At 40.5% G+C, this 23,799-nt stretch overlaps 2 protein-coding genes across 8 annotated transcripts in view; both read left to right on the top strand.

The window, feature by feature from the left end:
• trip12 (thyroid hormone receptor interactor 12) overlaps positions 1-14,896 on the top strand; it is a 29,913-nt gene extending 15,017 nt beyond the window's left edge. For all 7 annotated transcript variants that reach the window (XM_084718065.1, XM_084718058.1, XM_084718064.1 and 4 more), the window contains 23 exons: positions 168-286; positions 1,365-1,572; positions 2,854-2,954; positions 3,335-3,509; positions 3,629-3,770; positions 3,908-4,099; positions 4,205-4,356; positions 4,468-4,625; positions 4,811-4,884; positions 5,312-5,511; positions 6,420-6,547; positions 6,738-6,889; positions 7,113-7,255; positions 7,392-7,548; positions 7,723-7,821; positions 7,924-8,038; positions 9,166-9,320; positions 9,553-9,717; positions 10,675-10,839; positions 10,966-11,079; positions 11,375-11,469; positions 11,727-11,830; positions 13,384-14,896. In XM_084718065.1, coding sequence (XP_084574191.1) covers positions 168-286; positions 1,365-1,572; positions 2,854-2,954; positions 3,335-3,509; positions 3,629-3,770; positions 3,908-4,099; positions 4,205-4,356; positions 4,468-4,625; positions 4,811-4,884; positions 5,312-5,511; positions 6,420-6,547; positions 6,738-6,889; positions 7,113-7,255; positions 7,392-7,548; positions 7,723-7,821; positions 7,924-8,038; positions 9,166-9,320; positions 9,553-9,717; positions 10,675-10,839; positions 10,966-11,079; positions 11,375-11,469; positions 11,727-11,830; positions 13,384-13,580 — 3,310 coding nt within the window. In that variant the 3' untranslated portion in view covers positions 13,581-14,896. The remainder of the gene's footprint in view (positions 1-167; positions 287-1,364; positions 1,573-2,853; positions 2,955-3,334; positions 3,510-3,628; positions 3,771-3,907; positions 4,100-4,204; positions 4,357-4,467; positions 4,626-4,810; positions 4,885-5,311; positions 5,512-6,419; positions 6,548-6,737; positions 6,890-7,112; positions 7,256-7,391; positions 7,549-7,722; positions 7,822-7,923; positions 8,039-9,165; positions 9,321-9,552; positions 9,718-10,674; positions 10,840-10,965; positions 11,080-11,374; positions 11,470-11,726; positions 11,831-13,383) is intronic.
• A 6,873-nt stretch (positions 14,897-21,769) lies between these two features.
• dner (delta/notch-like EGF repeat containing) overlaps positions 21,770-23,799 on the top strand; it is an 89,478-nt gene continuing 87,448 nt past the window's right edge. The window contains exon 1 of the mRNA XM_084718057.1: positions 21,770-22,259. Within this exon, the coding sequence (XP_084574183.1) occupies positions 21,912-22,259 (348 nt within the window). The 5' untranslated portion in view covers positions 21,770-21,911. The remainder of the gene's footprint in view (positions 22,260-23,799) is intronic.

Genomic DNA, 23,799 nt, shown 5'->3' with positions numbered 1-23,799 from the left:
AGACATAAAAGCAGGATCAGAACATTGGCTTAAAGAAGATTAATAGCTTTTTTTTTCTTTTTTTTTTTAAAGTTGTATTTCAGAGGCGGCAGGGAATTACTTGTGCTAGTCCTTGAAAATCGGTTTGCTTTCAACTCATCTTTTTTTTTCTCTGTTTATTTCTACAGTCACATTGCCTCCATGCTTTCCAGCCAGGACCTGAAGATTGTAGTGGGTTCTCTGCAGATGGCTGAGATCCTCATGCAGAAGCTGCCTGATGTCTTCAGTGTCTATTTTAGAAGAGAAGGTAGAGAGAGAAGATGTTTGTTTTTGTTTGTTTGTTTATTTTTATTACCCCATCTAAAAAAAAGTCTATGGGGCATGTGGTTGCCTGTAGTTTGCAAACATTTTGTTTTGGCAGTAAAATGTGTTGCTGCCAGTGTTTTCCTTTACCGTGATCCACAGTCATCGTCAGCCAGAACCAAGTGACTCTGTCTTAACTGGCCTTAAGCTGAAGTGCGTTGTTGCAAGGGCTGGGTGTCTTCTAAAAAATTCTAAATTAAATACCAGTACCTTTTTAAAATGATACAGATACCAATAGAGTTGTTCATTTGATACTTTGTAGTATTAGTATAGCCAGACTTTCAAAACCTTTGGTGGCATCTCGGCTAACTGAACTGACACCTCAGACAAATACACCCTGCTTCACTTGTGATAGTGGGCCAGTTGTGTCACATTAAATTGAAGAGTGCTTTCAGTGATTGACTGCAAGTAAAAACATACAAGTAGTTATTTTTCTCTAGATCTGGGTACAAAAAGAATCAACAGCAGATATCACTTGACTGGACAAGTTTCAGTACCACTTGGTGCTGGGTTGTTTTCAGTCGATATTGAGTACTAGAGCTGGGCGATATGGCTTATAAATATCTGTATTTTGACAATGCCACAATATATGATCTATACCTTGAAACACATTTTCTCTTTATTAACATGGTAAATTCTCAAATAGTGCAAACATGATGATCTTACATATATGATGCATTGCTGTAATACAATGCACACAATTAACACAATAAGATTTTTGTGAAATCATCAGTAATGTGGATATAATTGGGTAAAGACAAATAATAGAACAGCTAGAACAGTCTTTTAAGTTCAGAAAATTCCATCACTTTATTATAACGCAGCTGTTAAAACCAGAAAAAGATGACACTTATGACATATCACCATATAATGATATCCTGAATCTAAGACTATATCTACTCTGTATCGCAATATTGATATAGTTCCCAGCCTTATTCTTTACCAATACCCAGCCCTTACTGCTGCTGTTTTTAAAGCCTTTAGACAATTTGTCATGCCTGTGTCTCTCCTCCCTCTACCAGGTGTGATGCACCAGGTGAAGAACCTGTCAGAGTCTGAGAGCTTTCTAGTAACTAGTCCCCCGAAGGCTTGTCCTAGTGGTACTGCCAGTTTATGTACTACCACCATCAGCACTGCATCCACCACGTCTGCTAATAATGCAACTCCTGATCTGGGTTCACCCAGCTTCCAGCACAGCATGGACGACTCACTGGACCTCAGCCCACAGGGGTGAGTATGTGGTCATGTGTGGTTTTGGTTTGGCTGGTTTAACGTGTTTTAAAAGTGCAGTCCTTGCACAGACCCAAATTCAGTGTCACACTGGAAACTTAATCTCATGAATGCAAATTGCATCCTGTGCTGAACCACCTTAAAACAGCTGGAGTTAATTTTGTTGCCTGACAACTAGTTCTACAAATTCTTTTGGAAACTGAAAATGTGAGTTTATTAGATAGCAGTGTGTTTATTTACTTAAAGGGTTGTGTTAACATTTCTTTTTTTATTTTCATTTCAATTCTGTTTGCTCAACATCTGCAATGGGTGACCTGATCACTCTGATAGGGAGAGTTGTGTCTCAGATCAATAAGAAAATGCTTGCATGGATGACTTGACATCAAGACATGTGACAGCCACTTCATTCATGGTTACATAAATTAACATACACCATCATGTTCTGAACAGAAGCATTACTAACAATATTTGCGTTTTGGAACAGAAAACAGAAAACTTAAACTGTCATCCCAGCACTTGGCCAAGGCATGATGGGAAATGTTGGGGCATCACTTGGCTAGGCCTTAATTATTTTGACTGCTAGATGATGTTACACTACACGTTTCCCTCTGAAAAGGACAAGGACAGTTTCCTGACTATAACCAAAAAATGAGTGTAGATTATGCCTATTATTGGAGCAGCAGACTCCCCCTAGGTTGCAAAATGTAAATGTAGATATATTTGTTGGGTGGCTTTTTATTGGGCATTAACCTTGCATTTACGCACATACTGTCAGAAAAAAATAGATTTGAAGCATCAGTAAACGCTTGCCCCTGAGACACAGACACAGCTAAGATGGTGCAAAAAGCTGCATAGATTAAAATGAGAGCCAAAAAAGTCAAAGTCCATGTGTCTGTGTTTGGTGCAACAATATCACAGAATTATCTTTTATATCACAATCCAAATTGTATCCTAAAGGATTACCACTCTTATGTAGTACATGTTTTGTTGAGCAGACATATGAAGAACAGTGTCAGATCCATGGAAAAGAGTTCAGGAGGGGGAGACACTGCTCCACTGGAAACACCCTCTAAATGCACAGCAGATTCAAGAGATTAATTTTAAACAGCTTAGATCTGCTAGTCTGTTAATTAAAATTGTCTTAATATCGGAGTAGAGGAACTGATTGTTGATCATTCTTTTGATTGTTGATATAAGATCTGTTGGCCAATTCATGTATGCTGCTGTTTATCAATGTTTTATAATGTATGTATGTTTATTACTTATTTTCTCCCCAACAAGGCGGTTAAGCGATGTCCTGAAGAGGAAACGGCTACCTAAAAGAGGGCCCAGAAGGCCCAAGTACTCTCCCCCAAGAGACGATGACAAAGTAGACAATCAGGGTAAGTTTCTGTTTGTGTTCTGTGTGTAAATATCCCCACTAGACACATAGACAACCAGATATGCCAGTATAGGACCACCTTTCATCAAAAATTATTGATATCACAGTTTTAGAAATGTTTGTGTCACTGATCTACTGTGTAGATATGTATTGTCCCATTTTACTGGCCAACTAACACCTGCATTAGCAATGAGTAAACCGTTTTAATTTAGTTCATTTTTGTTTCTCTTTATTGCTATTGAGCAACTTGTGTCAGATTGAATTACTCAGCATTGTCTTGGTGTCAGGATTTATCAATGATGCCTTAAAGCACATTTAAGTGGCCATTTCATGGTTTTGGATATATCCTATGGATAACCCTCCTATTCTGGTTCTTTATAGCCAAGAGCCCCACCAGTACTCAGTCACCCAAATCGTCGTTCTTGGCCAGTCTTAACCCCAAGACATGGGGCAAGCTGGGTGCTCAGACCAACAATGCCAACTCAGAGCCCTCACGCACAGCAGGGGTGAGTGGCTTGGCAAGGGCACCTCCCAAGGACTCAATTTCAAATAACAGGTACGATGAGTTGTCTTTTTTCCTCTTGTGACATGTGACATGATCGGTCGCTGGCTGTGGTATAAATATGTTGACTACTTTATGTAACCAGTGGAATGTTTTTTTAAATTCTTTTGTAGAGACAAAATAAAGGCCTGGATTAAAGAACAGGCGAGTAAGTTTGTGGAGCGCTACTTCAACTCTGAAAATGTGGATGGCAGCAACCCTGCACTGAATGTACTCCAGAGACTTTGCACAGCCACTGAGCAGCTTAGCCTGCAGGTAAAACACACACACCCCTGTTGTAGAGGCTGCACTTAAATGTAAATTAAATTGTTAAAACTGATAGACATTATACAATAATGTTACCAGTACTGAGGCATTTTTCTGATGATCTGTTATATTCCTTGTTTTCACAGGTGGATGGTGGTTTGGAGTGCCTGGTGGAGATCTCCAGTATTGTATCAGAATCTGACGTGTCGTCGTTTGAGATCCAGCACAGCGGGCTGGTGAAGCAGCTCCTGGTCTACTTAACCTCCAGCACAGACAGAGACTTGCTCAGCCGTGACGTGCGGCTCAAGAGGTTCTTGCATGTGTTCGCTGGCTGTCCGGTGAGAGACCAGAAGCTGTTATTTTATCATATGTTGTCAAAGAATTTTAAGACCTTGGCCAAATTTAACATGAATTTGTTTGTTCTCCTCCTGATTGGTTTTCAGGTTCCTGGAATGGAGCCTCTAGGTCGTCTGGACCCATCAGAGAATGGGCCGTACCTGGCACTGGTGCACAAAATGAACAGCTGCCTGAGCCAAATGGAGCAGTTCCCTGTCAAAGTGCATGATTTCCCCAGTGGCAATGGCAATGGCAGCAGGTCTGTGGCTTTATCATTATTTGTTGTTTATAATCAAATTGACTTAATATTTTAACACATTTACAGTGCTTGGCATACAATTTTAAAACTGTGTTTAATTTCTCTCTCCAGGGGCTCTCAAGCACTGAAGTTCTTCAACACACATCAGCTCAAGTGTCAGCTGCAGAGACACCCAGATTGCACTAATGTTAAACAGTGGAAAGGCGGCCCTGTGAAAATAGACCCCCTGGCTCTGGTGCAGGCCATTGAGAGATATCTCGTTGTCAGAGGTGAGTGACTGTTCAATTAGATTTGGAGACGTGATCCCCTTCCAGCTATTTGAGTTCTCCTAAGGCCCCTGTTTTTCCTGCACATTGTTCAAATGCCAAAAGTTGTCCCTTTCACTGCTCCTATAGTGGGCTATTCAGTGTGGCTTTTTTTTTTCAGTTGAGTTAATAACTTGAAATTTGTACAGGGTACGGCAGAATCAGAGAAGAGGATGAAGACAGTGATGACGACGGTTCAGATGATGAAATTGATGAATCACTGGTATGTAATATTGTTAATGCAAGGCTCATTTTTTTTAATCCGTTCAAACTTAAAGGGACAGTCCACCCAAAAATTCAACATACATATTTTTCCTCTGGTTTGTAGTGCTATTTATCCGTCTAGATCATTTTGGTTTGAGCTGCATAGGTTTTTGAGATATCAGCAATAGAGATGTCTGCCTTCTCTTCAATATAAGGGGACTAAATTGCACACTGCTTGTGGTGTTCAAGCACTAAAAAATACCTTTGAAAAATTCAACAGCAGTGTCTCTTTCCAGAAACCATGATCCAGCAGTTTCATGTAGGAACTATTGTCTTTCAAAAGGAAATAAAGTAGTTATGGTTGATTCTACTGTAGAAAGAAATGATAGAAAGCTATAGTATTAATGAACCATATATATAACACCATTGTGTAATTTGTTATCCAGGCGGCGCAGTTCCTGAATTCTGGTAGTGTGCGTCACAGACTACAGTTCTACATTGGTGACCACCTGCTACCATACAACATGACAGTATACCAGGCTGTGCGGCAGTACAGTCTTCAGGCAGAAGAGGAAAGGGAGTCGACAGACGATGAGGCAAACCCACTCGGGCGAGCTGGCATCTGGACCAAAACGCACACAATATGGTAAAAATTCTTTTGAAAAACATTCATTGGTTCTTTACAGACACAGATGTTTTTTTCTTCTTACAGAAGAAGTCTTGTGGCTCTTAAATGTCTAGGATCAGTAAAAGTTTTAAAATTTATCTCATCATTTAGTCTATTGGGGGTGAGCCATCCTGATTTATTTACCAAGTTTTTAAAATGTACATGTCTGATACTGCAACCTTGAGAATCTGCTGATGCCAATTCCATTCTGAAAGATACCATCTTTTCCCTCTCTTACATAATTAATAGCTTGGTTGTTTATTTGTGTAGATGCACTTTGCTAAATGTGTGTCTAAAAAACTCAATTTGTGAAATAAATATTCTTCTAAATAAAGTTAGGAACACATAGCCCACAACCTGACTGTTAAACAATTCTGTTGATCCTTTTTATTTAAACTTTCTCACTCATAGAACTTTAAGCAGCATTTTTGATTGGTCAGGATCATTCAGACATTCAAAATGAAATTTAAATAAACGCATAAATTGCACTGGGCTGTGTTGCTTTTTTTCTTCTGACATGATGACGACATCGTTGACAAGTCGGGCTCAAATTCTAGCTCACATGTTCACATGACACATGCTTCTCATCTGTGTTACTGTGGCACATCTCTCTTTATGGCATGTGGTTCAAAGTTTATTTAAGCATTTCTGTGATAGTTTAGGCTAATGGATCATATTAAAGATGGAGCTGATGTGATCCAATATCAGTATCAGGTCTGATATTGAGACACGTTGCTCCACCCCCACTTTTACACACCACTATTTGGAGTTGTAAACGATTTTTGAGTTTTCTGAGTCTAGTGACAAAGGGTAAAATTTGCAGCAAGGCAGTTTCTGGTTTAACAGCAAACATCAACATTCAGTGATTAACTATTGTCTCCTGACAGGTATAAGCCTGTGAGAGAGGATGAGGATGGCAGCAAGGACGCTGTGGGGGGAAAGAGGGGCCGAGCCCAGACTGCACCCACCAAAACCTCACCTCGCAACGCCAAGAAGCAGGATGAGCTGTGGCATGGTGAGAATCTTAAATAAGGGCCTTTAAAAAAGGCCAATTGTGATGCATCTGCTTCTTTCCTTTATGTATTTCAGTACATGTGTTCAAAGATGAGTGTTGAATAGAACACACAGCTTCTCATTGTCTCTTTCACGCAAGTCTGAATCTGTACTGTGAACTTCATCACTACTGTTGCTTTCATCACTTCTAGATGGTGTGTGTCCCAGTGTCATCAATCCCTTAGAGACATACCTCACTTCGGAGCCACCAGAGACCATAACCTTTGATGACCCCTCTTTAGAGGTCAACCTGCTGCTGAGGGTCCTGCACTCCATCAGTAGATACTGGTTCTACTTGTATGATGTAAGTCTCGTTCCTAAAGAATTACAAGAGGATGGCAGAGACTTCAAGTCAGTCTCTTTCTGTCCAAGTTGCCTTTTTATTTCTGTTTAAGAATTGGTGATGGAGACTTGTTAGTTGAGTAATTAACATGATTTAATACTTAAATCAGCTTCCAAAGCTGTGAAAAGTGAAAAACTTGCTTGTTTTTTGAAATGTCACATGAATATTTGTGGTTGTTTTGCAGAATGCTGTGTGTAAGGAAATCATCCCTACCAGCGAGTTCATAAACAGTAAGCTGACAGCCAAAGCTAACCGTCAGCTACAAGACCCGCTGGTCATCATGACGGGAAACATCCCTACTTGGCTCATTGAGCTTGGAAAGACCTGGTAAGTATTTCCAAGGTCTCTGATCTGATCTTTCATCTTTATTGTGCAGCTTGACCACAACATTGATATTGTTGTTGCTACGTTGGACTGATGTGACTTTATTGTCACTTACCTTATTCTCTTTTTCTCTCTACAGCCCTTTTTTCTTTCCCTTTGACACCCGGCAGATGTTGTTCTATGTAACAGCCTTTGATCGCGACAGAGCCATGCAGCGCCTACTGGACACAAACCCTGAGATCAACCAATCAGATTCTCAGGACAGCAGAGTTGCACCACGTCTTGACAGGAAAAAGGTACAATGTGTTGTCATATTGAACTGTTGTACCTGTATCTGTTGTCAGGTTCTGTTGTATCAGAATGGAATTTGAATTGTGTTCTGACTTTTACACTTTTTGTCTTCAGATTCAAACTGTTTTTCTGGCCTGACTTGAAACTCATTTCTTTCCTCCCTTGTCTTGTGTTTTCAGAGGACGATAAACCGCGATGAGCTGCTGAAACAGGCTGAGAGTGTGATGCAGGACCTCGGTAGCTCCAGGGCAATGTTGGAGATTCAGTATGAGAATGAGGTATCTGTGGTGTATATTCATATATATCCTGAATCATGACTTGCACTGTGGTGTCGTAAAATGTTTTTTTAAGAAGCAGTTCTAATCGTTTTCCTCCTTCAGGTTGGCACAGGGCTTGGCCCCACTCTGGAGTTCTACGCTCTGGTGTCGCAGGAGCTACAACGGGCTGATCTGGGCCTGTGGAGGGGCGAAGAGGTCACGCTGGCCAATCCTAAAGGTACCACATTTGGCCATGACCAAGATACAAACATGCTGTTTGTGGGACAGTAAAGAAACAAATGTAGCCTCCATAATTTCAATTGTTAAAAGTTCAAAATCAAAAAATTGGAAGTGGCACTAGCACGGATTCTACACTGCATCACACACATTAACATGCTGTCATGGTGTTTAAAATGAAGCGAGTTTTATGATCAATTAGAAATAAACAAACAGTAACTCAACCAACAACAGCAAGAATAATGAAAAGTGATTGTGGCCAAACACCTACATGTAGGGTGTAATTCTTTAAGTGGAGAGACCAACTTTCATGGCGGACCAAAGTGAGTCAATGACGTGATAAAAGTTACTGAAAAACAAGTTATTAAACTACATTTATTATGAAGAATGGAAAAAAGAGTGTCTATGTGGGACAATAGTTAGTTAAGTCTGGCTCAACTGAGAGTAGAATTTGTGACAGTTGCGGGGTACTGAGGAAAAAGGTTCATTTTGAGCCCTGGGCGCAATGATGGTTATTAGTAATCAAGGAAATGGATAACTGATAATCACAACTGATGTTGATAAGCAGCAAAAATAAAAACGGTGGTGTCAAAATCTTGAATAACACAAACTCCAGCATTGTTGAGTTGTGTCATTAAAATGCCTTTAAGCCTACATTTAATTAAAATGCAATTTTTCAACATTATCGTAGAACAAAAGTGCGTCTCTTTAAGTTGATGGAAAAATAAAACAAAATAGCTTCCTCAAGTTATTAAGTAAATTAAATAAAAAAAAAACATTAGATAGTGTTGTGGGCAGGACATTTGAGTGAGACCACAGAATGGTGACTACAGACAGAGAGAGGCGGCTGCTACAGAGCAAACACATGGCCCTTTTTTAAAAAAAATAAATTATCAGCAACTGGATAAAACACTGATACCCATCATTGTAGAAATTATTATTATTATCAGATCTGATAATCGGCCAGGCCAGTAGTCGGTCGACCACTTGTCTTCATTGCTTTGTCCATAATTAGAATTTGCACTTGAGGTGTTATTGCAGTGAATGGAGATGTACATGCATTTATGATGGTATATGTAGCACTTTTAGCAGACATACTCTGATCATATTGTGTCTCTGTCCAAGCAGGAAGCCAAGAGGGAACTAAATACATGTTCAACACCAGAGGACTGTTTGCTGTTCCCTTCGGCAGGACGACCAAACCAGCACACATAGCCAAAATCAAAATGAAGTTCCGTTTCTTAGGAAAGCTAATGGCCAAAGCCATTATGGACTTCAGACTGGTAACAACTTCAATTTTCTGTTCTATCTTTGTTAATAGAGTCATGTTTCCAACAGAACATAAGACATTTAGGGTCTCCTCTTCTGCCTCTGGTAAATGACTCTTATTTAGACATGCTGTTGAAAGGGCTCTCAGGTATAATCAAGGTGTCTGCACGACGTGTTGCAGCTTTTTTTTAAGCATCACGTACCGTTTCATTTTAACTGACAATTTCCTCCTGCCTTTTTCCTCAGCTGGATCTGCCCCTGGGGCTGCCATTTTATAAGTGGATGCTACGGCAAGAACTGTCAATAAGCTCCCATGACCTGGTGAACATCGATCCCGGCGTGGCCAAGTCCATCCAGCACTTGGAGGATATTATCCGCCAGAAGAAGAGGCTGGAACAGGACCGATCACAGGTAAAACACAGCAGGGAGAACTGTGGTCCTGGGGTTCTTACTGGATGTCATAAAAGTGTCTGAAAACATCAGAAAACTCAATCTGGTCATGAAATTCTGCTTATTTGCTGCCGAATACCTGCCCCTAAAACGTTAATATGCAAAAAAAAAAAAAAACTCCTTCACAGTCCCTCCATCTGTCTCTTTGATAAAACCATTGTAAACCCAATTACACAGTAAGTTTCTAACTGTGTAATTTAGGGTTTTATATACATATTAGTAAGCATCTGAAAAGTATTTGAAATTAATTTTGATTCAAATTTGAAATATTGTCATTTAAGCTTTTGTTCACTTCTGTTATATTCGGTTTGAGCTTGATCATGCATGTGTAAGGACATTTATTACAAAACATCACATTTTTGTGAATAAATCAAAAAAATTCACCTCAGTTGTCACTCAAAATGGGTGCGATATAATCTCTCTGCTCCTGCTTAATGTGCCATTTCAAGTCTGAGCCAACTCAACAAGGAGGAACTTGAGCCGTTATGTCGCTTCAGACTCCTTTGACAAAAACAGCAATTTTTCCCAGCAGAACATAGGAGTTGCTGGACTATCACTGCCTCCATCTGCAGCAAATAACATTAGTTCAGATGTGAACAAAAGGATGTGGTCAAAAATGTTAAAACACCAAAATCACACAGTAACACAAAAAAAGTAATTGATCGAGGCAGCTTTAGATGAGCAACTCTCGCGTTCTGCAAGGTAAAAGTTTTTATTAGATGAGTCTTTGTGGCTTTGAAGGGAGCACAGATAGCTGCTTCAATTTCTCATCGGAAAAGGCTGTCTGGCAGCAAATTAAACTGGTCAAAATACTCTAAATGTAGCTTACAGTATTCTTGAGGACACTCAACTTTGATAACCTGTATGCATTTTTACTATTTGAAGACAAATTTCTTTTTCTGTGTTTGCTTGCGACAGACGAGGGAGACCCTGCAGCAGGCGCTGGAGAGCCTGAACATGAACGGCTGCTCAGTGGAGGACCTGGGTTTGGACTTCACCCTTCCTGGATTCCCCAACATTGAGCTGAAAAAGGGCGGCAAAGACGTCCCAGTCACAATCTACAACCTGGAGGAGTACCTCAGGGTATGGGATACTGTTTTTCTTGCAACTCTTAACTAACCCTCACATTTAATGTCTGCTTTGAAATCCATTCTCTTATGTTTAATTTTAATCTTTGGCCTTTGCCACTCTTCTCGTCTCTCCCTCCAGTTGGTGGTGTACTGGACTCTAAATGAAGGAGTGTCCAGACAATTCGAGTCATTTAGGGAAGGGTTTGAGTCAGTCTTCCCCTTGCATCACCTGCAGTATTTCTATCCAGAGGAGGTAAGCACATTTTGTTTTTCATTCTTCTCAGTCAGACATGGCAATTAGCAGTATGATGCAGTCAGTAGAAACATTAACAGTCTTTCTAAATTCTCTAGAATTGTTGGTTGGTCAGTCATATTTAACCACAATGTTGTAGCTGGGAAATGAGGCATTGTTTACAGTGTTACATCTCTTACCACAGTAGATTTTGGATCCTTGTTTTGTAATTGTCTTTGTGCATGTGTATTAGTCCAACATAAAGGAGCAGTATTATTAATGTCCTTTATTCATTGTTCCTCCTCTCCTGCTGCAGCTTGACCAGTTGCTGTGTGGCAGTAAATCTGAGACGTGGGATGTCAAGACGCTGATGGAGTGCTGTCGACCGGACCACGGCTACACACATGACAGGTGAAGACCATCAAACCTGTGATACTCTTGAAATATCGCAAACATGAAAGAGCTGCATCCAGTTACCAACTAAGTCACACGGGCCTCAGTTGCTGAGATTTGGCCAAAAGTTTACTTGTCATCTAACCATCAAAATTTAATTTTAATTTAGTAGTGCAGGTTACCATAGGTCCAGGCTGTGTTCTCTTACTACCCACATAATACACTGTATGTATAAGACATATGCTTCATTTGCCTTTTATCCCATGTTTTTGCAGTCGTGCCGTACGGTTCCTGTTTGAGGTGTTGAGCAGCTTCGATGCCGAACAGCAGAGACTCTTCCTGCAGTTTGTCACAGGGAGCCCCAGACTGCCTGTCGGAGGTGAGTCATCTCACGCACACAAACACAAACTCATCAAATGCATCAAGTATCATTAGGTATCAAGTCATGCATCAGGTAAGATTAACTGAACAGCAGGGGCCAGTTGCACAAAACACCACAAGTTTTCTCCTTAATGGTTTGATTGATAATTTTAAAGAAAGACAAAGAACTTTGAGAATGGTGCGGAATTTAAATTTTTAAATGACTTAATCATTTAAAAAAAAATAACTGGTCCAAAATTAATGTTTTGTTTATCTCTCTGTGTTGCATTTGGTTCCTGGGCAACCACAACAGCAACCTGGCAACTACGTGAATACAATGTGAGGGGGCAGTGGAGCACGACCTCTAGTGGCTGAATTTTATCATTGGCAGTAGACATTTCTTCTTCACTGAGCCACTTCCTTAAGGGTTTTGCACAGAATCCCTTAAAAGGTTTCCTTAGTTAGGAAAAAATTTTACAGCAGTAAAATTCTGTATTTTCCATGGCGACTGTTTACTTTCACAGCTGCATCCAAGCAGTCCAAAAAATTACAACAACTTTTGCTAAATACAGGAATAAATCCAAGAAAACTATCAAGAATAATTTAAAGTTAACTTGGAGCTTCTTTGAAGTAACTGAAAAATTGTCCAGATATGCTACGAGTGATGTTGCAGCAGCACCGATTGTGATCTCTCCCTCTGCAGATGAGAAAGTTGATGTCTTAAGAAAATTATTTTGCTTATGAATAAATAACTTAAGTCAGTCTTTCTTCTACATAATTGGGGGACAGTTTACTCACTTGTAAAACCCAACAGCTTCCTGATTATTTTTTTTTTTTTTAGGATAGCCCTGTGAAGAGGCTGCTGTGGATCATTTAAAACATGCCACTTCTCAAGCTAGTGAATTAGTCTCTCACCCTTGTTGAACTGCTTTGATGAGGAGAAACAGCAACTTCCAAGAATGTCTACCTCAATTTTGACCAGATACAATAGGCTGGAGATCAAGCATGTGTGCAGATCACCACTAAAATAGAGCCGTGGCGAGCAATTTTTCAAACAATCGGACACATTGCTAAGCCTGTTAGCCGATGACTAACATACACAGGCTCCTTTCAGCTGATTTCATGGAGAATTTGACCTGTTGGCAGACATTAAGAACAACTGTCTAGAAACAGTCGGTGTTCTAACAGATGGGCTTGTTAACTTATGTAGGTCATATAGTGCAGTGGGTCCCAAACTTTTTCTGGCATGCCCCCCTTTCAGAAGCCGAAAAACTGAAAAAGGTTAGCAGAATAGAATCGCCAAACTTTCCACTTTCCCCAGGGGAGCCTGCCCCCCGTTTTTATTTACTGGTTTTATTTTAAGGAAAACTTAACTCTGATTTTTAAGGGCAGTCTTGACTTCAGGTGTTTTGTGCCACCAGCCCCAGTATCTTAACATGTAAGGAGATCCCTGACATAAGATAACCTTTAGCCAAACAGAGCTATATTTTGAGCTTATATGAATGTATAAAATGTGAAGCCCTGTCCGTACTGTATCTGTGCTTGACATCTGGCATTCCTCTCTTGCCTCAGGTTTCCGGAGCCTGAATCCCCCTCTGACGATCGTGAGGAAAACGTTCGAGTCGACGGAGAACCCGGACGACTTCCTCCCCTCAGTCATGACCTGTGTCAACTACCTGAAGCTGCCTGACTACTCCAGCATAGAGACCATGCGAGAGAAACTGTTGATTGCGGCTCGCGAGGGCCAGCAGTCCTTCCATCTTTCCTGATCTCTCCCACATCTCACATTCAAAATGCCTTCTACAGCGACTGATGAAATCATGACTTCCTTCTTAGTTTTTTTGTAATCACATACATTAAGGCTAACGTGTACAGCCTTCTTGTTAGAGAAAGCAGCTTGCAGAAAAATTAAGACTTTAAATATATATTTGCTGCCCCTGTCTCTCAAAAAAAAATCTTAAAAAATAAAAAAATGGAAACGTGTTCCATGACTCACAGAACTTAAAATATAAAAAAAGAGAGAGTCAAACTTATATCAGTAGTTGAGTAATGTTAAAAAAAAAAGATGAAAACATCTGGGTGACATTTTAAATTGCATTGCTATGTGATATTTAAAAAAAAGGGATGTCTCCTCTCCGGAGTGGTGGACAAACGTCACTGGGTGTCGGGGAGGACGGGGAGGGGAGGGTCTGGGGGTGGGGGGGTGGGGTTGTCCATCGAGCAAGCTAGGTTTACTTTAGCTCCAAAGATCATTTGTACAGACAAATTTGCAGACTTTGCTCATTCTACACATTTGATAGAATAGCTCTTTGTTCTCATGTCTCTTCCCCTCAGTTCGTCTGTTCGCATTCTGTTCTGTATTATATTGGCCCCAGTTTGTGTGTTGCATTTTGGTTCGGCTTTCCCCCCCGTGTGTGTCTTTGCTTCAAGTTGTGGAAACGAGAGTTGCAGTTGGTTGAATGCGGGTAGTGATGAGCGCATATTATCTTTTTTTTTTCCTCTTTCTACCCAAGTTGAGATTGTGTTCTGGCCTCCTTTATTATAATAGAGAGCTTCAGCTCAAATGAAGAGTTGTAACCAATGTGTTGATCAGGTAAATTTGTTTTGCTCTTATTTTGATAGAGTTTAGTGTCTTTCTGTTGGGCCCTACCTGATGTGTAGGGTTATCTTGGTAGACCAAGCTCTGAGCAACCCTCAACACATAATGTAGCCGGGCACAAAGTTTTGGCTGGTCGCATTTTATCGTTTTTCATGGCCAGATAGCATTTCAAGTTCATTTATGGAATAAAGTTTATATGCAGTTTCACACCCTGTTTGAGGTGGGAATGTCTGCTTTACCTTTTTTTTTTTTTAATTTTCTATATTGTCTTTATTTCTTGCTGTAGTTGATTATTATTATTTTTTTCTTTGCACTGCTGGCTTGGAACAAACCGTGGTGTGCACCTGCAGTCTGTGGCCAGGGGAGGGCGCCACTGTATGTTCTCCTGGCCCAATCGTTCATGTGCTGGTTTCTAAGATCTGCAATAATTTACTGCATCAGGTTCATGTTTTTACCTGAACATAAATAAAGTAACTGTTTGACTCATCTCTCTTAGTTTTATTTATCCATCCCTCCATCCCTTTGCTGTGTTGCTCCCGAGAGTCCTGTACAGCAGGCTGGTCATTTTAAACTCATGTTCAACATGTTTCAGTGGCTCCTCCTTAAGTCGGTTATTACAGAGTCTCTACTGATGCTGGAAATCTTTGGACACATACAGCATTTTCATGGGGTTGTTTGAAAAGTGCTGGGATTTTTCATAAAGTGCTTGAAAATGCTTGAAATTGTAGTGAGCGACTTCTCACCATGGGAGTGTCTGTGCAACTAACGAGTACATCCATTATCAATGAATCTGTTAATTATTTTCACAATTAATCAAATAATTTTTTAAGACATAAAATGTCAGAAAATGGTGAAAAATGTTGATTGCTCTTCTCAAAACCCAAGGAGACCACAGCCCAAATATACTGTTTATTGTCAGAGGACTGAAGAAACCAGAAAACATCTGAGAGGCTGAAATCAGAATTTGGAGACTTTTTAATTTAAAAAAAATAATAAAGACTAATTATCAAAATAGTAGGCAATTTATTATTGGAGTAGACGATGAGTCATTGCAGCTTTACTTTTGAGCCATGTAAAGGATAATCTGTTGTAGAGACTTTTCAGTTGGGCTCACATTACTTTAAGGGCCATCATTAGTGATAGTAAAGATTTAATTGAAATTGAAGTTATTTGTAAAGTGATTGATTTATATTGGCTCAGTCGGGTTATAAGGATGACAGGTTGACTTACAGTCATGTGACACATTTTGAAACATGAAACTTTGTTGTATCTTCCTTTAATTTGTCACCCTTCTGTAAAATACTGTCACTGAACATAATTTTGGTTGTTTATAGCTAAATAACATCTGATTTAATGTGATGAAGTCAATACAATAATCATCTTGACTGTATATGTATATAAATATTTGATTTTACCACAGCTGCGAGGTGCTGGAAAAGCTCAAAGGCAGATTGAAAAGTGCTTGATTTGACTTTGGAAAAGGAACATTGTTATTAGTAATCAGTTAAAATTTAATTTTTCAGGGAAAATCTTGACGCTGGACAGGTTTAGATGAGTTACCATGGAGATGGCGACAAAGGTGATTTGTTTGACGCACCTGGTATGTTGCTATTTAGGTCTCAGCAGGAGTAAACAACACTAATACTGTTCCAAAACTCTTTTAACCAAGAGTGAAGCTAAGCCTTGGATTTAACATTACATAAAATGTGTGCAAGTGTTGAAATCACAATAACTACACAGCGATTGACCCATTTTCTCTGGAATAGTGTTTATCAAATTAAGTGAAAACTTTTTTTGGTCTTTTAACTGTTTTTTTTTTTTTTGCTCCAGTTCTTTTTATGATGCACAACCGAGCATTTTTCATTCTCTTCTGAGGTTTACATCAGTGATACACAACTTGCTGGTGAAATCTGGCCCCTGACTGGGTGTTGGGTTTTCTAACTTAAAATGAAAATAAATGGACTCTCACTGTTTTTCCCAGGAAGGAGGGACCTACATGTCAGTGTTGTACGATGGATTAATTAGGTGCTTTAGTGACAGAGTGAAGGCTGATCTTTGTGTGATCCTTTACAGGCTGTGCAAAGTGCAGCTCTTAAGTAACTGCAGGAGAAGACGACTGCTAGATGACGAGGAGCAAGTTGGACAGAAATTAGGATCATTCTGATCACTTAAATGTGTCTTTTGTACTAAAAGAGCTTAAACTCGTGCTTCATTGTGGCCCTGGTAGGAGCAGTTCATGTTTATGAATCATTCTAACATCTCAGTGACTGTATGAGGGAGCTCGTTTATCTGTCAAGCCTTACATCAAGAAATTCAAAGAAAGATGAGTTATGGTCCTTTTTAATGTTAATTGAATTTGGTTGCACTTTATTTTACAGTGGGTACTTTAACTGAAAAAACTAGAAGTTATTAGAGGGTTATCAGGGACACATTACAAAACTTAACTGTAAACAAAAGTATATTATTTCCCACAGTTAGATCCTTATTAGACTTTCCCAGAGGGCCATTTTAGACACATTACAGCAGAACTGTACCGTAAACTAAAGTGAAACTACATATCTGCTACATGAGACACACCTTTGTTGACTGGTCCCATACAGTTAACCGTCAAGAAAATATTCCTTTACCTCTATAACTCTGGCCTTTACTAACTAGATTTGGTTCACGCATTGTTTTTAAATGAGGAAGCAGCAGATGTGTGATTTCACTTTAGTTTACAGTACAGTTCTGTTATGTGTCCCCAGTTACCTTCTAATAAAGTCTAATAAGAGTTTTATAGTGTCCAATTTCATTTAAAACATGTTGTGTTACAGCTTATTAGAGTACTGTGAAAGAAAGTGAGGCCTTGATTTTGTCTGACAAATAATGTAATTTGTTTTTAGTTTGTTTACTAACTGACCCCTGACCTGTCATTTTGGAAAAGTGGCCCCTCGGCAAAGTAAGTTGAGTGTGTTTGGTGCTGTTAGCCTGTTAGCACCACCAGCAGCAGGCTGTGTGAGCGTGCTGTCTGCTGTGTACATGTGCTCAGTAAGCTGACTGCAGTGGTGTGTGAGGTGACAGATTCATTGCACCGTGGGAGGATTCATTATGGAAATGAGTGGAGGCCAGAGTGTTGGGCCGACATCTCATTAACAATCAGCAGGGCTTTATATTGATCATAGCCAAACAACGGCCCTCTGTGAAACATGCAACTACTTAAACTCAATAAATGGATGCTGTAAATCTCTGAGATTATGATGATGGAGAAAGACGAGGTCAAGGACGGATAAAACTTCTTACAAGGTAAGGCACTTTGTGTTAGTAGTAAAGTTATTTTATTAGTGTTCACTTTTCATCCTCAGTCTTATTTCATTATATGTGATAATAAATATCAGTACATTTAAAACAGTGTGTGCTTGCAGTCACCACACCTCCTTTCCTAATGTGCTTCCACTGTAAGACATGCAGGACAAAATCCACACAGTCCTGGATTTTGAACAAAAATACTTTGTAGAGTTTATCTGGAGTTGATGTGAGGCTTCAGCAGTCTGAGCTCTTTTCAGTACAAAATCCTCTCTTTGTGTTTCTCCAGTGTTTCTTTGCTGAGCTGCCGTGGGAGGACAGAAACATAAAAAGGGAATTTTATACTAAAACATACACACTTGATTTGTTTACAGCAGACTGCCAAAGCCTCATATTAGCAGGAGATATGTTGTGTTAAAGGACCAGTTACACTTAGTCTCATCCTCCCCTTCGAAAGGAGAACTGCAGTGGCCATAAAACACGCAAAAGGCTGGACCTTTAATGCCCTCATGGCCGGTAACAGGAGTGAAACAGAAAAGCAAAAACTGGTGGTCTGTTGGGATGTCTGTGACAGAAAAAGTAAAAGTAACAAAACATGAAGGTGTAGTTTTAAATCCTGTGCCCCTTTAATGCGCATGTGGACACCTACAGAAGTCCTGAGAGGCAAGTGAGAACAAGAATCTGATGATCCATTTTCAAAGTCTGATCTAAATTGTTTTCTCTTCTGTGTTTATGACTTAAGACCAGGTGAAAAAGAAAAGACTTTACCAGAATCATCTTTCTAAGTTGTGTCAGTTTTTCTTTTATCTGTGAACTGGAGGAAAAAACTTAATTTTTCTTTTGGATAGAAATTTATTTCGACACTAATGTCAGATTAGGGCAGAATAAATCACATTTTAGGCCAAAAAGAAAGACATGGCAGTAACATTATATAACTTGCTTACAGGCGATACACACCAATCAGCCACAACATTAAAACCACCTGCCTAATATTCTGTAAGTACCCATCATGCCACCAAAACAGCTCTGACATTATGTGCATGTGCACATTATTTACCATTTCTCATATTTACTTTGCTTACTAATATTACAATTTCTTATAGTCTACATACAAAAGAAACCAATTCACTTTTAAACATACTCATTAAATGGTTGGTTCAAACTAAGGCTCTGGACAGATGGACCAGTCATACTGGAAAATAATGGGGTGGAACTTGCCCTCCCATTCCCTCTCCTCTGGATACGGCCCTGCCCTGAAGGTGTCCTGTGGTGTCTGGCACCCACACATTAGCGGCAGATCCTTTCATCATCTCACAGACGCTCGATGTGATGGAGGTCTGGGGAATTAAAGGCCAAATCAACACCTCGTCAACACCAGGCCACCTTCGTCCATCGCTCCATGGTTCAGATCTGATACTCACGTGCCCGTTGGAGGAACGTTGAGCAGTGAACGGGTCAGCGTGGGCTCTCTGAGCGGTCTGTAGCCCCCTTATTCAGCAAGGTGCACTGTGTGTTCTGACACCTTTCTATCATTAACCTTTTCAGCAACAGTAGCTCTTCTATGGGTTCAAACCAGAAGACCGGACTTGGTCATCCACGAACCTGTAACTGGTTCTCTTTTAGTAGCTGCTAACCGCTGCACACAGGAGACACCCCACGAGACCTGCTCCCTGTTTTGAAGCCGCTCTCACTCAGACATCAAGTGATCACAATTTGGCCCTTGTCAAAGTCGCTTAGATCCTTTCGCTTGCTCATTTTTCCTGCTTCCAACACATCAACTTGAAGAACTGACTGTTCGCTCGCTGCCCGTATCCCCCCCCCCCCGACAGGTGCCACTGTAACGAGATTATCAGTGTTATTCGCTTTACCTGTCTGTGGTTTTAATGTTGTGGATGATCAGTGTGTGTTCCTTGAATATGGAGCGCACCTCATAAACACAGTAAGAAAACAGTTTTAGATCAGATGCTGGATCTTATTCATTGCCTCTCATGATGCACCTCTATAGCATCTTGTGTTAGACCCTCTTGCGTTGTAAATACCCAAACTCCCTTGAGCAATTTCCTCAAACTAATTCTAGTGACTACTAAATTTAGTGTAAAATCGGTGCACTGCCCCTGTTAAACTTCAGTGTCCTTGAAAAACCTCTGATCTGTAATAGATTATTGAGTCGACCGCCCACTGCAGGATCTCTAACAAGGAAGCACTGCATCAGATGAAGGACTTGGTGTAGTCGAGGGACAATCCACCCGAAAGTAGAATTCAGGTTTTTGTGCAGCGTGCAAACATCTCTTATAAATGTGCAACACAGAACAAACTAATCCTGGCTGTTATTGATTGAGGAAGGGGAAAAGTTACATGCAAAACAGTATTTTTGCCCCCTTTTTCTAACTAACAACTGAAAACATGTCTTCCCTTAGCTCTGTAAGGTCTGACCTATTAAATAACGGCCGGAAAATTCAATTTTTTTCATCTAAATTGGACAAAACAAAACAAAAATCTAAATCATTGATCACAATAAGCAACAAATATTGTTCATGATTTTGGAGAATTTGGAACATTTCAATTAGACTGATTCTGTCAAACGGGAACCTTTTTATTTTGCCAGCTTGGTCATCAGAATTTGAATTTGTCAATATAACATAAAGATTATAATAGCCATGGAATATTTTTTTTGTGAAAATCAATTGTGTGAAAAGGTATAATGCAGATTGCATCAAGAAATTCAATAGAATAATGACTGAGGGATTCACTAATCTCACATAGCCAGACTTCTCTCACATTCTGCCATAAGGGGAAAAAACACGCTCTGTCTTGTTTGCATTCCTCTAAACCAATCACAAACGTCTCGGGTGGAGCTAAGCCCAGGATGCAGCGACGGTGCTGCTGCAAAGTAGTGTAAGGAAGGAACATGTTTTCGTGGAACACTTGAAATCTGGCATTAAAATGATTATGTCACTCCAAAAGAAAAGTTAACACCTGCTGCAAGCTTGTTTATGTTTGCACTTTTAGCGTTCCGGGTGCTAATTTGTTATCTTCAGCGTGTGTGTTGCAGCTCAGAGGTTGTTCTTGTTTCCTGGGGGTTTTGAAAACATAGATGGTGGATGTGATGTGATGACTGAAACCAAGCGACCAATGGCGAGCTTTAAGTAATTATTTCAATACAGCAAATACTCATATTGAAATATTAGTAAGTAAAACCGGTGTTCGTACAGTAACTTTAGTGTCCAAGTTACTGCGTGAAGGCAGCCATGTTGGATTTTGCACTCACAGGCCAGCTGCTGCCTGCAGTGTCCTGATAATCCACCAGAGGGCAGAAGACATCTCAGACTGCATCCAACAGGTTTTTGAGGAGAGAATTGATCATGATGATGTTGTGGAGGTGCATCATCAATCATGTACGATACAAATGACAGTATAGATCGATGCCCTTAAAAAACCAGCTATTTCCTGCTTTAGCTTTAATTCACAAAGATGATCTCTTGACCTTCTTGATGCTGTTTCATGAATAATTTTGGGCTTTTTATTTTCACTCCCTCCATCAGGATGAGTCTGCTGTTTTCTGACTCTGCACGTGCATCATCATCTCCCTCTTGGTAACATCGCCTGTTATCACTGGAAAGCAGCTAATCTTATGGCAAAGCTGATGAGGATTTTCTCCACAAACACCTCCTCCTCCTCCTCCTCCTCCTCCTCCTCCTCTGTCTTCCCTGACTCCAGCCTCCTCCCTCCCTCCTTGAAAGCCCGGCTTCAAGGAGAGGTTGTGGATGATGAGACTCTAAATGAGGAGGGTGCACAGCTCCTCCTGCTCCTCTGCACAGTGTGTATATGAGACAAGAGGGAGAGGGAGTGTGTATGAAGCTGGTGGTGGTGTGTAGGGGTGTGTGTGTGTGTGTCGTCAGCTATTATCGTCATAGTGACTCGGAGACAAAAAAGAGCCCAGATCCCTCCTCCTCCTCCTCCTTTACCTTCTCTCCATCAGCCTCCTCACCAGCAGCCAGTCTGCCTGCGCACAGCTGAGGCTTCACATCCTCCTCACACACACACACACACACACTCTCTCTCTCTCTCTCTCTCACTCTCTCTCACTCACACACACACCTCTCAGCGCTGCTGAGCCCAGCCAGCACGAACAGCAGCAGCTCCAGCTCTGAGGACAAGAGGAGAAAGACGCACAACAGAAGAAAAGAGAGGAAAAAGACAGCAGAGTAAGAGGATCAGGATGAGGATGAGTGTGTGCCGTGTGCCGGCACTTCCCCGCTGCCGTCCCGCACAGCTCGTGCGGAGCTGCTTCACGCCCCCCCTGCTTCTCCTCCTCCTGCTCCTCAGCAGCAGCAGAGGCAGCAGCATCGGGGCCGCCGTCTCCTCGCCTCCCTTCCAGCTGGCTCCGGACACCCCGGCCCCGGCTGAGCCCACCCCGACCCAGGCCACCCCTCGTCCGGACCCCTGCGAAGGCCGGCCCTGCCTCAACGGGGGGTTCTGCCTGGCCCTGCCGTCCGCCGGCAGGCCGGAGGACACCTGGGAGTACACCTGTACGTGCAGCCAGGGCTTCACCGGACGCAACTGTGAGGTATAATTCAGTTTATAATGTTATCTACCTGTGTGTGTGTGTGTGTGTGTGTGTCTGATCTTCTTCACATACTGAGTGAACATAGAGGTGTTTCTGTGCTAATTTAGTTGTTTGGCTCCTTTAAACACAACTGCATCATGCAGAGGAAACAGGCTTACGATCTGTCTTAACTATGTTATAAAGCAGAGAATAAAGAGTTGTATTTGCTTAGAGTTTGTACGTTGATAGGATTTATTTTATTTATTTTATTTATTTTTTTTGTTTTGGGATCCATCATCATTTTTTTCTGTCTGTGCAGACTGTGTTTGTGCCTGATCTTATAGCTTATGCTTAAAATAATCAGATACTGAGTGGACATGTAGGGCAGATTAATCTGTTACTTTTTTTTTTTAATTTATTTATTTATTGGCCCATAACATGTAACAAAAATCTGAAAAATGTTGCCCAAAACCTAGATGACGTTCTTGCATCTTGTTTTGTCCACAACCCAAAGATAATCGGTTTACTGTCATAGAGGAGTAAAGAAATCTTTAGAATTAGAGATTTTTTTATTAAAACATGACTCAAAATTATTTATCAATCATCGATTACTGGTGTTAAAAGGACAAGAGGGGGCTAAAATAGGAGACATCCATCATGTAAAATCAGCAACAAAGCAGATTAAACAAGTTAGCTAACATCACCATTACCTACTGTTAACCAACACTACTGTCAAATATTGTTAGCTAACACTACCGTCAGCTAGTGTTAGCTAACGTCAAATATTGTTAGCTAACACTACCGTCAGCTAGTGTTAGCTAACGTCAAATATAGTTAGCTAACACTACCGTCAGCTAGTGTTAGCTAACGTCAAATGTTGTTCACTAACACTACAGTCAGCTAGTGTTAGCTAACGTCAAATGTTGTTCACTAACACTACCGTCAGCTAGTGTTAGCTAACGTCAAATATAGTTAGCTAACACTACAGTCAGCTAGTGTTAGCTAACGTCAAATGTTGTTCACTAACACTACAGTCAGCTAGTGTTAGCTAACCATAGATGTATGAACTAGACAGGGCTTTGCCACTCAGCCTTGCCACCATATTTTCCCCGTGGACACTTGCGGTATTGCAGGGTAAAATTCCTCACCGGTCAAATAAGTGTTAGCTAACACTAGCGAGTTAATAGGCTAAGATACTACAACAGGAAAAGTCAACATTAGCATCTATGCTATTGGGCGCCAGAGTCAAAGTGGGACAGTAAGTTTTATCACATACCAGCTGCCACTGCCAGCCATTATCAAAATAGTAGGTAATTAATTTAATAGTCAATTAACAATAGATTAATAATTGATGAATTGTTGCAGCTTTATAGTAGAGAACTAAGAGGTAGTAGATGTAAGGTTTGTTTGTGTGCTAATTTTGTGGTTTGGGCTTCATGAAACACAACTGCATCAGAGAGAGTAAACAAGCTCCATGTGTTAATAACTTTAAAAACAGAGAATAAAGAGATGTCTTTGCTTATAATTTGTCTCTTATTTCAGTTTGGTGTTTCTCCATGTT

This window comes from Lutjanus erythropterus, chromosome 4, assembly GCF_056507025.1.
Source record: "Lutjanus erythropterus isolate fLutEry1 chromosome 4, fLutEry1.hap2, whole genome shotgun sequence".
Classification (NCBI taxonomy): Eukaryota; Metazoa; Chordata; class Actinopteri; order Lutjaniformes; family Lutjanidae; genus Lutjanus; species Lutjanus erythropterus.
The sequence above is the reverse complement of the archived record's forward strand: the minus strand, read 5'-3'. Positions and strand labels throughout refer to the sequence as shown.